Source organism: Borostomias antarcticus (genome assembly GCF_949987555.1).
Source record: "Borostomias antarcticus genome assembly, chromosome: 35".
NCBI lineage: Eukaryota > Metazoa > Chordata > Actinopteri > Stomiiformes > Stomiidae > Borostomias > Borostomias antarcticus.
Genome location: NC_140268.1, coordinates 1,749,525 through 1,764,524, shown reverse-complemented (window position 1 = coordinate 1,764,524; position 15,000 = coordinate 1,749,525). Strand labels below are relative to the sequence as shown.

At 48.3% G+C, this 15,000-nt stretch overlaps 2 protein-coding genes across 2 annotated transcripts in view; both read right to left on the bottom strand.

The window, feature by feature from the left end:
* abcc1 (ATP binding cassette subfamily C member 1 (ABCC1 blood group)) overlaps nucleotides 1–3,366 on the bottom strand; it is a gene marked incomplete at its 3' end in the record, with an annotated part of 34,055 nt that extends 30,689 nt beyond the window's left edge. Inside the window, exons 1-2 of the mRNA XM_084461023.1 lie at nucleotides 3,246–3,366; nucleotides 398–574 (exon numbers count right to left, since the gene is read on the bottom strand). Of these exons, the coding sequence (XP_084317149.1) occupies nucleotides 398–574; nucleotides 3,246–3,293 (225 nt within the window). The 5' untranslated portion in view covers nucleotides 3,294–3,366. The remainder of the gene's footprint in view (nucleotides 1–397; nucleotides 575–3,245) is intronic.
* A 3,555-nt stretch (nucleotides 3,367–6,921) lies between these two features.
* On the bottom strand, nucleotides 6,922–7,377 carry hoatz (HOATZ cilia and flagella associated protein; the record flags this gene model as incomplete). Its single annotated transcript, XM_084461022.1, has 1 exon — nucleotides 6,922–7,377. The coding sequence occupies one exon, from the start codon at nucleotides 7,375–7,377 to the stop codon at nucleotides 6,922–6,924; it is 456 nt and encodes a 151-aa protein (XP_084317148.1).
* Between the last annotated feature and the right edge of the window lie 7,623 nt (nucleotides 7,378–15,000).

Sequence of the window (15,000 nt, the reverse complement as noted above, 5' to 3'; positions counted from 1 at the left end):
TATCGCTGCGCGGTGAGTGAATATGCCTTTGTGTCTTTTCCTATTCTGCGCTGACGTGAGACCAAAGACAGATATATAAAGTTTTATCTTATCACAGGATGAGGAAGCAGCACTTTGTCGTTTAGCGATAATAAAAGGAACCTCTAGGCAAATGGAATGCAGCCAAGTGACCAGAATTAGCCTCTTAGCGCTGCTATAATAAACCGTCTGGTTTCTGACTCACCGTCGTCTGGAGTCAACAGACACTTTACTTTTAAAGTAGCATCCTCACACAGACAGACAGACATACAGACATACCCATCAAGAGGACAGACAGACAGACAGACAGACTCTTACTGTGCAGTGTGTGTGTGTGTGTGTGTGTGTGTGTGTGTGTGCGTGTGTGTGCGGGACTCACGGTCTTGGCTCTGTTGAGATGGGTCATGCATATGTATCCTCTGTCGTGGTTTTTGAGGTACAGGAAGTAGAAGGGGGCGCACACCCAGAGGTAGAGGCAGGGCAGCCCCACCAGCACCGTGTTCTGGAAGCAGCGGGTCACGTCTGGGTTGGGCGTGTGCCACGTACGGTTCCAATCCTGGGAGGGAGTCAAGGGTCACAGGTCACAGACATTCCTTTAGGCTGGACTACAGCGTACATTTGATCCCTGGCCAGGAGGGAGTGCTGTTCGTCTGTGTCTACTTTCCGAGCAGAAGCGTGGCTTCTATTCTGCGTGTCAGTGCTTCTATTCTGCATGTCAGTGCTTCTATTCTGCATGTCAGTGCACGGGGAGTTAAGTTTCTAATTAAAGCCACATAAAAATTCCTCGTAACAAAGGGAGTGGGAGCCAGTGTGGGTGTGTGGTGCCAGTCACGCCACTGGCACGGCAGACGGAATTTACTTCCTGTTGAATATCCTTCTCTGAAACTCCATAAGCCTAGCTAGTAGTGCTATGCAAAACACAGACTGGGTCCTACTGTACGTCAGCTGGTTCATACTGTAACATGTATGTACTGTGTCCTTTTATGCATGTTTCAGGACAGGTGTAGTCGACTCAATCTACTGTCGTAGACAAGTCCAAAGTTCTCGCTCGTCCCATCCAGTCAGGAGAAGGAGCAGCTGAGCTGGAAGTGCTGGAGATGTCTGCTCTACACTTGACGAGGCCCTCTCAAACCCGGAGAGGGTTCTTTGGATCAACGGACCAAATCCCAACAAAGAAAATAAAGCGTGCAGTGAATGGATGCTTAAAATCACACACTTGATTCTGTGATTCCACCGTGGCTGTTACTGCATGTTGCTGCACAGAGACATGGAAATGCCATAGTTACAGCGATACTATGATAGTATGCATTTATTTCGATGTTGAGTATTTGTTGTTTGCACTATTCAGTGGGGTTTCACTTCCATACACGCGTTTTAGCCTTATGGCTGCCTACTTCCTTCCTTCCTTCATTCCTTTATGGCTGCCTACTTCCTTCCTTCCTTCATTCCTTTATGGTTGCAATACCCAATGATATCTGGATCTTGGAACAAACAACAATAACAGCAGCAGGGTGTCCTCGGCAAAAGCAGGTCAGGGAGACGTTCAGATCATGTCTTAATAACGTCCGTCGGTCCAGAACCCCATTTGTACGTCTGCTGGACCCCTCAATATTCAAACGTCTGGCTTGGACCCCTCTAAGACGCCTGTGGACGTGCAGAACAGGTCCAATATCTGAACGTCTAAAATAAACTTTCATTCTGGCTCCTAATTGGATGTCTTTGGACGTCCGAAAAAGACAAAAAAGACAGTGGGAGTGTTCAAATATGTTCATACTGAACCACAAATGCCAAATTTGTCACTGCAGCTTGAAAAATACAACTAACAGCCACATTATTGCTCTACGTTTGGAGACCACAGGTTCACTCAACTCGCAACCAAGCACCCACTGAGCAAAGACACGTCTAAAAGACGTCTTTTAGATGTCTTTTTTGTCTTTTTCGGACGTCCAAAGACATCCAATTAGGAGCCAGAATGAAAGTTTTCTTAGACGTTCAGATATTGGACCTGTTTTGCACGTCCACAGACGTCTTAGAGGGGTCCAAGCCAGACGTGTGAATATTGAGGGGTCCAGCAGACGAACAAACGGGGTTCTGGACCAACGGACGTTATTAAGACGTCTGAACGTCTCCCTGACGTTGTGTGTTTGCTGGGCAGTGGACGGTTGGCTAGCTCCAGCTAGCACGTTAGCTCTAGTGCATCCATCTCGCTAGCATTGTCTAGGGCAGCATTCAAGTGTATTTGCTATAACGTTCAATTCCTTGATGTAGTTTGCAAATCACACAAAAAATGAAGGGTATTTTAACAGTTTGTTATTCCAACCCACATTTCTCACATTATTGTGTACAGTTTTCCAGAATATACCTTCTCCAGCCCTCTGGCAACCGGCATAACAACGAGCTAGCCTGCTATTCAACTATTCGCAACCCAGTTGGGAACAAGGTTAGGGTACGTTCGTTTGTGGTCGGAGGTGGCAAGTCGCAAGTGGGAAAATACCTACATCCGACCTGTGTGCATTCGAGCTATAGCATTATATCACAGTTACCTAGTTATATCTATATACCATTATATCACAGTTACCTAGTTATATCTATATACCATTATATCACAGTTACCTAGTTATATCTATATATCATTATATCAGTTACCTAGTTATATCTATATACCATTATATCACAGTTACCTAGTTATATCTATATACCATTATATCAGTTACCTAGTTATATCTATATACCATTATATCACAGTTACCTAGTTATATCTATATACCATTATATCACAGTTACCTAGTTATATCTATATACCATTATATCACAGTTACCTAGTTATATCTATATACCATTATATCACAGTTACCTAGTTATATCTATATACCATTATATCAGTTACCTAGTTATATCTATATACCATTATATCACAGTTACCTAGTTATATCTATATACCATTATATCACAGTTACCTAGTTATATCTAGTGCATTCGAGCAACTGGGGGCTGAGAAACATATCCGAATTTGCGACGAGGAAGTGCGAGTTCATGCAGCGTTTTATTTAATAATTCCTAGTAGCAAGTCGCAATTTGCCACCTCCCAGTTATAAACGAACGCACCATAACTAGCTGCTAGCTCCATGCTAACACAGGCAGAAATCCGCTGCGAGCAAAAGCCGCTTGCTAATGACAACAACTGGATAAAGCTTGCTTGTTCAAAAGGTGGCTCCAGCGAAACTCACCCAAAATGGGTCGGAACCGTCCACACTGCAGAACTTGTCAAGACCCATTCGCTGCAGTTGAAGTTGTTTGGAGATAATTTGGTCGCGGTGCTCCGGCGAGCTGTGCTTTCATAACCCCCGTGTGTGTGTGTGTGTGTGTGTGTGTGTGTGTGTGTGTGTGTGTGTGTGTGTGTGTGTGTGTGTGTGTGTGTGTGTGTGTGTGAGCGTCACGGTAGACAAGGTTACAGACAGGGGGCGCTACTGGGCCCGGCTGCGGGACCGACACAGCTGTGCATGAAAATGACATGACATTACATTACATTACAGTCATTTAGCAGACGCTTTTATCCAAAGCGACTAACAATAATTGCATTTAACGTAGGAAGAGCCAATGTACTACTACTTGCCAGAACTCACAAGTGCATCTTCTTTCTAAAACATCGGTCTTTAGAGTATTTTGTTGTTATGTAAACTGTCAGAGGGTTCCAGGGGCCTCATTTATCATTGAGGTACGCCCTCTTTTACACCTGAATTTACACGCTCTTTGATAAATGAGGCCCCAGCTCTTTACAGATAGTTTTTTAAATATTAGTCTACTTACGAAGACAAACCATGAGACATTAGAAGTAGGCTAGGCTGTCTGCCTTGTACAGTCTAGTCTGCCTTTACATTCTTCAGCTGCACGTTAATGTCAAAATGGGCCCTGGGTTATAGCAGAAAACAAATGGTCCAGTCATGCTGGTTCTTGATTATAGAGACGTTATTTTAGTGAGTAAGTAAGTAAATAAGTAAGTACTGTAGGCCTAACTAAGTCAAGTACATGTTATTTGATATATGATTATAGCCTACTCTTGGACATCCTGCTGAGCGCTGGGCCAGGGCAGGTCAGCTCTCAAAAGAGGTTTCTAACCTCAATGTGTATATATAGTTAATAACATGTGAATGCTGCTACCACTGTTATAAAATCACTCAATGCAGTCTATCAAAGTGCACTACGCTTTATAGCGATCATTTTAGTAGGCTACAAATCTCAAATCACTGTAGGCTACTGTAGCAGACTGGCCCTCTCTCAAATGGCAGGTTGAGTCATTGCTTTCTTTCAGGAACAGCGTAGGCTACAGATCCCTTTGGTCACTCGGAGAGACGGACAGACGGGAATTGTGTCAGACAGAATGTCAGCTTGTTACACTCCGTTGAGATCTTTAAGAATCAGTCAACCTCGATGGAGTGGGTGGACCTGAATGTCTGGACCCAGGATCATTTCGCAACGTTAGATCAATTCTGAGTGGCTCAAGTTGGCTACATTACTGGTGCCACGAGAGCCATTCCGTCTTTTTTCTGATGACTGCTGTCATTAAGCCTATAGTATTTTAATAAAATTCATATTCTTAATGCAACTACTGCCTCATGGTGATCTGTGGCTTGCATGGTTGAGTTTCTTCCACTCAGTAAACAGCAGGTGGAATAATTTGGCTCAAAGTGCAAACATCCTCTATTGGACACATCACACAGAGCAGCAACTCTTCATCATGTGACTCTGAAAATTCAGGACATGATCAGATTGTGCCAGAAATAACAGTCTGTGGACAACTGCTTCGAGAGGGATATTATGGTATGGTTGCTTCGAGAGGGATATTATGGTATGGTTGCTTCGAGAGGGATATTATGGTATGGTTGCTTCGAGAGGGATATTATGGTATGGTTGCTTCGAGAGGGATATTATGGTATGGTTGCTTAGAGAGGGATATTATGGTATGGTTGCTTAGAGAGGGATATTATGGGATGGGGGTCCTGTGGCTCTACTGGGTCCGGTGGCTCTACTGGGTCCACTTTTCCCCTTAGAGCGAAGGGTCACTACAAATCAATACAAAGTTATTCTGAGGGATCACCTTCTATGATGAAACATTTCTATCCTGGTCTCTCCCAGGGTGACACTGGTCACTGAACAGTTTAATGAGCATGAGAATGATGTGAATCAAACACTATGGCCTTCGCAGTCACCAGATCTCAACCCAGTTGAACCCCTATATGAGGTTCCTCCCTCCAGAGCTCCAGAGACTGGGGTTCCTCCCTCCAGAGCTCCAGAGACTGGGGTTCCTCCCTCCAGAGCTCCAGAGACTGGGGTTCCTCCCTCCAGAGCTCCAGAGACTGGGGTTCCTCCCTCCAGAGATCCAGAGACTGGGGTTCCTCCCTCCAGAGCTCCAGAGACTGGGGTTCCTCCCTCCAGAGCTCCAGATACTGGGGTTCCTCCCTCCAGAGCTCCAGAGACTGGGGTTCCTCCCTCCAGAGATCCAGAGACGGGGTTCCTCCCTCCAGAGATGTTTCCACATTTGCCGTAACGTCTAGGTACATTGTCAAGCGTCACCAGTGCCTGTCAGGAAGTCAGGTTCAGTGGCATACCAGCACCTCCAGTCAACAGGTTGAGTGACATACCATACCATACCATACCATACCATACCATACCATACCATACCTCATTCTGCCTCAGCACTTAGCTGCTAGACTGACCAGCTGAATAATGCCTCTGAATCTGGTATCCCAGCTGCATAATGTATCCGATTCTGGTTCTCCAGATTGGTGACACCTAAATCTACAAATTCTCTCCATACACATATGTACAGCAGGTGACACAGGAGGCTACACACACTTTCCTGAAGAGATAGGAAATTATTTTTATTATTTTAATTTTTTGTCGGCCGGAGTTTTCTGTAAGAAACGGTGTCTCCCTTCCATAGACTAAGATGATATACTTAGGGCTGGTACATTCTGTGGAAAAACAGCAATTGTTGTGGTTAGAGAGAGACCTGGGTGCCAAGGCTATCGGCGTAGGCTTGGCTGCAAGACCGTAAACAACGACCAGTCCAGAGCAGTCTTATCGGTGAAGAGGGGGGGGAGACACACAAACCACTTATGAACGTTGCAACAAGACCAATGCTTTGATTTGGGTTAGACAGCCATTACAGACTGGAAGGAGTCACAGAAGCTTTTTTGGCGCATGCACTGGGTGACCATTGGAATGAATGGGTCACCATCTTTGAAAGCCTCATCCATAGTTTAATGGATTTCAATGATTTCAATACTGGTCATTTTTATCACGTCAGGGCAGCGTGAAAACACAATACGACCTTAAACACAATATCAGTTCCTGAAAAGCTCATTCCAGTGATAACAGAATCTCTACAAAAGTGAATATTAAACTTCATATTTCAGAAGAGGCCATACTCTGAGAAGAGGCCATACTCTGAGGCAAACGCACGCTATCATCGGACCGGAAAAGGGGCGAGAATTAGTGTGTCTACCGGATGTCATGTTTCCATCACTGCCGGGAGCTGGAGTCAATAAATACACCTGCAGAGTCATTGGTCCCAGGAGGACTAAGTGACAAAATGTAACCTTTCACATTAAAGACCAAAGCCAGACATTAGCGCATGTTGGTGGTTTTTGTCCAGTAGAAAAGGGGCTTTACACATTTTGTTATTTTATTATTGTATTTTTATATATATGCCTATAATGTTTCATATTATAGCCTATGGATGGACTAGCCTACAGCCTGCCTGTGTATGGTAGCCTAAGGTCAGCTCCAAAAAAGTAACTTAGCCTAAGAGTTTTCTGGTTAGGCTACAAGATAGCCTGTTTTATTCAGGTCAAAGGAAAACAGGGTTGCATTCAGAATGTGTTTTTAATGCAGATATTCAGGCTATTGAAGCTGCTTGACCTCCTTAATGTCCATCTGCAGGTCCTCTGAGGGGTTGGGAGCCTGTCTGTCCAGCCGTCTGTCCCTCTCCCAGCTGTCCCTCAGCTTGGGTTTGTGGGGACGGGAGACCCTCTCCTTCTGTATCCTGTGCTCTCTCTGTGTCCTCAGCAGAGCCATGATCCCCTCTCTCGTTTGGGCCATGCTCAGGAACCGCCGTTTCTCCTCTTCTACCTGCTGGGGTTTGGGAGAATATCGCAGCAGCTCAGGGGCCCCAGCGGAAGGGGCCGCACTGCTGCCGTGTCGTGCCCGGGCCACAGGCAGCCTCTGGCGGATATCTGACGACACCAAGCGGGACTCCAGCGGCGGCAGCAGGCACAGGGAGGTCCACAGCAGCTTGGCGTGAGACACATCCTCCGGCGACGAGCCTTCAAACACAATGTCGTCGTTGTCAAACTCCATCCAACCGCCAGACACTCCGTCCAATGTGTTTGTATTAAGCTGTATGAAGAAAAGAGATATTTATATTAAGCTGTATGAAGAAAAGAGATATTTATATTAAGCTGTATGAAGAAAAGAGATATTTATATTAAGCTGTATGACGAAAAGATATATTTATATTAAGCTGTATGAAGAAAAGAGATATTTATATTAAGCTGTATGAAGAAAAGAGATATTTATATTAAGCTGTATGAAGGAAAGAGATATTTATATTAAGCTGTATGAAGAAAAGAGATATTTGTATTAAGCTGTATGAAGAAAAGAGATATTTATATTAAGCTGTATGAAGAAAAGAGATATTTATATTAAGCTGTATGAAGAAAATAGATATTTATATTAAGCTGTATGAAGAAAAGAGATATTTATATTAAGCTGTATGTTATGGTTCGGGCCGGGTCAGCCCCGGCTCACCCCCTGCTCCCTGTCTGGACCCCCGTTTCTGCCCCGGACCCCCGATTCTCCCCGGACCCCCGATTCGCCCCGGACCCCTGGTTCGCCCCGGACCCCTGGTCCACTCTGCTTGCTCCTGGTCCAGACCCTCGCCCCTGCCCCGGACCCCTGGTTCGCCCTGCTCACCCCCTGATCCTGGCCTGGATTCCTGACCCTGAGCTCCTGTGCCCCCTGGACCTTCCTGGACCCTGAGCACCTCTCTCCCAGTGACTGCCCCTGCACTACCCCCAGAGACTATTGTACACTTTGTCACTTGGTTTTGTTCTACCTCCGTGTGTTTGGTCTTGTGTTCGTTGTCTTGTCTTCCATGTTGGTTTGTGTCCTCCCAGCCCCAGCTCTAGACACCTGTCCCCTCACTAGTCTCACGTCACTCAAGTCCCTCCTCTCCTGGCCCTTTAGTTCCCCCCTCTGCTTCTGCCCGGTCCCTTTCCCTGTCCCAGCCTCGTTCCCCGTTCCCTTCCATTGTGTCCTTGTTCCTGTGTCCTTGTGTTGGTGTCTTGTTGGAATCCCTCCATGTCCTTGTCTGGGTGATTGTCTGCACCTGTGTCTCGTTATGTCTTGTTGCACACCTGTACATTGTTCCTTGATTGTTCTCCCTGAGTATATATGCCCTCCTGTTTCCTTTGTTCTGTCGGTTCATTGTCAATGTTAGTGCGTGTTTCTCCTGCGTTTCCTCCCGGTATTATTTGGAAATTAAAACCCATATTTTGAAACTGAGCTGCTTGCCTGCCGTCTGCTTTTGGGTCCTGCCTCAAACCCTAACAGAATGAACCGACCAATTATGGACCCAGCGGACGATTTAAGACAGGTACCATCTAATGTTTGGCGCTTTGTGGAGGCGGCTGGTTATGCCTTTCGCCTGACTGATGAAAAGAGGTTTTATGAGTTGGCTCTCCAGGAGATCTCTAGCAGGCCTTTCTTAGCAGACTCTTTAGCCGGGACTACAAAGCGGTTGACCTCCGCCATCGCCTTGGCATCTGCCAGACTGCAGCCTGATTACAAGCCTGATTACCTCACTGAGATCGACTACTACTTTGACCGCACTGAGTACATTGATCCGGTGTTGGACTGGTCTGAGGGCAAGGAGATGGCAGCGTCTCTCGGACCCCAGGTTCTTCTTGATGCCCCCCGGTGTCCTAAGAGGGCATCCAAGAGGCGGTGGCGTTCCCGTGGCAGCCGTTGCCTCCGCTCCTGCGCCCCGGCGTCTTCGCTCCCCAGTGCCCCGGCGTCTTCGCTCCCCAGTGCCCCGATCTCTGATCTCCAAGATACCCCTGGCTCAGCTGCCACGCCAGGCCCTGTGGCCACCCCAGCCCCAGGGCTGGTCCTCTGGCGATCTTCCAGCTCTGTTCCCCCAGACACCGCTCTTCTTGCCCTCCTGCTTCATGGCAGACCACCTGAGCGGTTTCGCCGGCCTCGGGGGTTCCGTCTACGTCGCCAGCCGCCTTGGTGGGTCCGTCTGTGCCGTCGGCCCCCTGAGCGGTCTCTCCTGCGCCGTCGGCCCCCTGAGCGTTCCTGCCTGCGCCGTCGGCCCCCTGAGCGGGCTCTCCTGCGCCGTCGGCCCCCTGAGCGTTCCTGCCTGCGCCGTCGGCCCCCTGAGCGGTCTCTCCTGCGCCGTCGGCCCCCTGAGCGGTCTCTCCTGCGCCGTCGGCCCCCTGAGCGGTCTCTCCTGCGCCGTCGGCCCCCTGAGCGTTCCTGCCTGCGCCGTCGGCCCCCTGAGCGGGCTCTCCTGCGCCGTCGGCCCCCTGAGCGTTCCTGCCTGCGCCGTCGGCCCCCTGAGCGGTCTCTCCTGCGCCGTCGGCCCCCTGAGCGGTCTCTCCTGCGCCGTCGGCCCCCTGAGCGGTCTCTCCTGCGCCGTCGGCCCCCTGAGCGGTCTCTCCTGCGCCGTCGGCCCCCTGTGCGGTCTCCTGCGCCGTCGGTCCCTTGGGCGATCCTGCCTGCGCCGTCGGTCCCCTGAGCGGTCCTGCCGTCGCCTCTGGAGGCCAGCTCTGCTTCCCAGATGCTTCCGCCGTTCGGCCGGGCCTCCTGGTCGTCCTCCGGACCTGCCCTGCCCTGCCGTTTTGCTCTCTGGTCGCCTGCCTGGGACGTTCTGCTCTGTCCCTGGTCAGCCCTCTGGCCATCCGCCGGAGGAGTTCTGCACTGTCCCTGGCCAGTTCCCAGGCCGTCCGCCCGAGGCTCCCGGTGCTGTCCGTTTCCCTCCTCCGGGCCCCCTCCGCCCTCCCTGGTTGGGGTTTTTGGGCCGTCTGGGATTCGGCCTTTGAGGGGGGGGTACTGTTATGGTTCGGGCCGGGTCAGCCCCGGCTCACCCCCTGCTCCCTGTCTGGACCCCCGTTTCTGCCCCGGACCCCCGATTTGCCCCGGACCCCCGATTCGCCCCGGACCCCTGGTTCGCCCCGGACCCCTGGTCCACTCTGCTTGCTCCTGGTCCAGACCCTCGCCCCTGCCCCGGACCCCCGATTCGCCCTGGACCCCCGATTCGCCCCGGACCCCTGGTTCGCCCCGGACCCCTGGTCCACTCTGCTTGCTCCTGGTCCAGACCCTCGCCCCTGCCCCGGACCCCTGGTTCGCCCTGCTCACCCCCTGATCCTGGCCTGGATTCCTGACCCTGAGCTCCTGTGCCCCCTGGACCTTCCTGGACCCTGAGCACCTCTCTCCCAGTGACTGCCCCTGCACTACCCCCAGAGACTATTGTACACTTTGTCACTTGGTTTTGTTCTACCTCCGTGTGTTTGGTCTTGTGTTCGTTGTCTTGTCTTCCATGTTGGTTTGTGTCCTCCCAGCCCCAGCTCTAGACACCTGTCCCCTCACTAGTCTCACGTCACTCAAGTCCCTCCTCTCCTGGCCCTTTAGTTCCCCCCTCTGCTTCTGCCCGGTCCCTTTCCCTGTCCCAGCCTCGTTCCCCGTTCCCTTCCATTGTGTCCTTGTTCCTGTGTCCTTGTGTTGGTGTCTTGTTGGAATCCCTCCATGTCCTTGTCTGGGTGATTGTCTGCACCTGTGTCTCGTTATGTCTTGTTGCACACCTGTACATTGTTCCTTGATTGTTCTCCCTGAGTATATATGCCCTCCTGTTTCCTTTGTTCTGTCGGTTCATTGTCAATGTTAGTGCGTGTTTCCCCTGCGTTTCCTCCCTGTATTATTTGGAAATTAAAACCCTTATTTTTGAACCTGAGCTGCTTGCCTGCCGTCTGCTTTTGGGTCCTGCCTCAAACCCTAACACTGTATGGAGAAAAGAGATATTTATATTAAGCTGTATGAAGAAAAGATATATTTATATTAAGCTGTATGAAGCAAAGAGATATTTATATTAAGCTGTATGAAGGAAAGAGATATTTATATTAAGCTGTATGAAGAAAAGAGGACTTCCCGTTCGAGCCGTTGAGAAGTACTGAAGCATCCGCGCGCTGTTGTCAGTGTTGGTCACCAAGGAAACGAGGCGGGCCCGCGCGCGCAGCTCCTCCCAGACGTGCGCGAGCCAGTTTAAATACCCGCGCGGGATGCTGCAGGAGGAGAAGAGAGACTTTCATCCACAGCTGCACCTGTGCATCTTCTCCCAAGAGACTTCATCCACAGCTGCACCTGTGCATCCTCTCCCTGGACTGGACTACCGCACCGCGCAAGCGCCGATCCATCCCCACATCAAGGCAAGGCAAGGCAAGTTTATTTATATAGCACATTTCAGCCACAGGGCAATTCAAGGTGCTTTACATGAGCCATTAAAAGCATTAAAACAAAAAAGCAAGACATTATAGACATTTAAAACAAAAGGCAGGACAAATTAAAAGCATTCAAACAAAAAGCAAGTCGTTATAGACATTTAAACAAAAAGCAGGACAAATACATCACCGGGAAAGAAGGAAAGTGAGTAGAAAGCATTTATGCCATAGTAGGCTACACTAGGCTGCCAGGTTGTTTTATGCTTGTAATGCAAGATTCTAGTACCCTAATCTGTAAGAGTGTTGCTAAATAAATAAAAACAACATATTTCAAACTTAAAATGATGCCATCTAACTATAACAACAGTTTTGTGGAGGAGCAGAGATGGACATTGAATGGCTTTCTTCTTGTTTGATTGGTGATGTCTGTTTGAGAAGGCTTTGAAAAGGGAGAGAGAGAGAGAGAGAGAGAGATGAAAAGTCAACATATGCAAAAAGAAAAACTAGAAGAAGATGCTACATTTGTTGCAGATTCCAAACAACTTGTTTTGATCTTGGTCTGTTTTCAAAAATATGACTTTATGGAATCTCTAGCCTATATTTACACTGTACCGCATACACAACTCTATATTAATGACTGAAATAGCATATTAGATACATTAAAGTCACTACAACACAGCACCTTGTGACGTGTCACCATGATTTTGGTGTAAACGGTAAGCTTGGCTGGACACACGCTGCAGACCTTATAAGGCAGCGCACCCACACCTCCCTAGCATCCCTCTCTAGGACAGCAAGACACGGAGGACACACCAGGCACCCAAACATGGGCATTTCAGCATGCCACATTACCTGGTTTATTATAGCGGTTATCGTCGTGCTGCTAGTTTACATATTTTATTGTGTTATGGTCCGTGAGCGGTCAAGGGAAACAGTCAAGCCTTGTGCTCCTCAGGCAGAGAAGTGGATAAGTGAGTAAGTAATGCAAACACAGGAAACCTACCTGCTGATGCTGTCAAACGATAGCTGCTGTGTTCATCTGTGTAGCTGGACGAGATCGAAGACTTGAGAGAGAGAGAGAAAGAGAGAGAGAGAGAGAGAGAGAGAGAGAGGGAGAGAGAGGGAGAGAGAGAGAGAGAGAGAGAGGACAGGCAGACTGACAGTCAGGTGTGTTTTCATCCTGCTATGGGCCAGGGGGTAACAAAGAGATGAACGGATTACCTGTTATTATGATTATGATTATATTAATACATTATTAATGTATTATTAGAATTATTATTATCTGTACATCTATTATGGATTCTTGTTTCAATTGGCTGTATTATTCTTAGTTTTTTTGTCTTATGGGTGCTTGTATGGAGGCATGTTCTGAGCAGATCTCTCCAGTCCGGCTCTGGCAGATCAGATCTCACAGGCTCTTGTTCAATCAATCAATCAATCAATCAATCAAAGCTTTATTTGTATAGTGCATTTCATACCCAGAGGCAACACAGTGTGCTTTACAGAGAACAAGGGAGGTGGGCAGACATCCCACCCCTACATATTCCAGAGGGAAGCAAAAAAAAACAGTAATCACCCGGGGGCCAGATAAGTGAGCTGTAAAAATTCTTCCCTGACCCCTCTCAACGAGGCGATCGAGCAAGTTCCTGGAGTATGTTTGTCTACCGGCTAAGAACATTTATAAAGCAATACATTACATTAAATTACATTTTCAGAGTAAGAGAAGCTAAAAAACAACATGTTGGAAGACTGATACAAATGTGTTGTGATGTTATAGTGTCACTTAAAAACGCTGTATTATTTAATTAATTAATAAAAGCACAAAATTCACCACCTCTGATACCCACTCACCCACCAGAACACATCCAAGCAGCTCTGATATCCACTCAACCACCTGCGACACGTCCAAGATGGCTGCCAGCGACCCACCCGTGGACGACAGCAAGTTCCTCTTCCTGGATAACGACTTCCGGAGCACTGGGCTGGCCCAAGCTGATTGGTCAGCTAAGAAGATGGTGTGGATCCCTTCTGAGAAGGAGGGCTTTGAGGCGGCCAGCATCAAAGAGGAGAAAGGAGAGCAGGTAATCAATCAATCAATCAATCAAAGCTTTATTTATATAGCGCATTTCATACCCAGAGGCAACACAATGCGCTTTACAGAGAACAAGGGAGGTGGGCAGACATCCCACCCCTACATATTCCAGAGGGAAGCAAAAAAACAGTAATCACCCGGGGGCCAGATAAGTGAGCTGTAAAAATTCTTCACACATTTATAGAGCAATAAATAACATTAAATTACATTTTCAGAGTAAGAGAGGCTAATAACATCATAGGAGAGACATGGCAAACATTGGTGTATGTCTGTGTGTGCATAAATGTGCCTGGGCCCAGATAGAGGCAGGGGTCAGGGGTAGGATCGGGGTAGGAAAAGGATACGGACCCGGGTTAGGGTGAGGGTAATGTTCTAGACTAGTGTTATCTGCAGACAGACACGAGGGCCAGAGTCCATCCATGAATGCTTTTCTCCACCTTTAGTTAATGTTATTAGTCCAGAAGAGAAACATGATCTATAAGTCAAGAAAACATCCCGGGTCTATACATAAATATCACATATTACGGTATTATACAGCACATAAACAACATCAGAATAACAAGGAAGCTGTCTGTCCTGGTCTCTTTAGTGCCGAGTCACAGTCTCTCCATTAACTGAAGAATGAGAAGATTCAAGAACTTTAGACCAGTTGAATTATCTCAAAATGCACCCTTCCTTCCTCCTTTTCTGCAGGGAATTAGATTGGATGAGACAGGATGGGTAACAACAGAGTGAGAGGAGAACAAGCCGTCAGTCACTCAGATACAGTGTGGCCTGTCAGAGATGGGAGGGAGGGAGGGAGGAAGGAAGGAAGGAAGGAAGGAAGGAAGGAAGGAAGGAAGGAAGGAAGGAAGGAAGGAAGGAAGGAAGGAAGGAAGCATGCTGAGAGTTCTGGAACGTGTCCTTATATCCCCCCCTCCTCCTCTCCGTGGCTCCTCCCAGGTGCTGGTGGAGCTCAGCAACGGCCAGAAGCTGACGGTCAACAAGGACGACCTCCAGAAGATGAACCCGCCCAAGTTCAGCAAGACGGAGGACATGGCCGCCCTCACCTGCCTGAACGAGGCCTCGGTGCTGCACAACCTGAGGGAGAGGTACTTCTCCAGCCTCATCTACGTGAGTACACACACACACACACACACACACACACACACACACAACCTGAGGGAGAGGTACTTCTCCAGCCTCATCTATGTGAGTACGCACACACACACACACACACACGCACACGCACACACATACACACACACACACACACACACACACACACAACCTGAGGGAGAGGTACTTCTCCAGCCTCATCTACGTGAGTACACACACACACACACACATACACATACACACACACACACACATACACACACACACACACACACACACACAACCTGAGGGAGA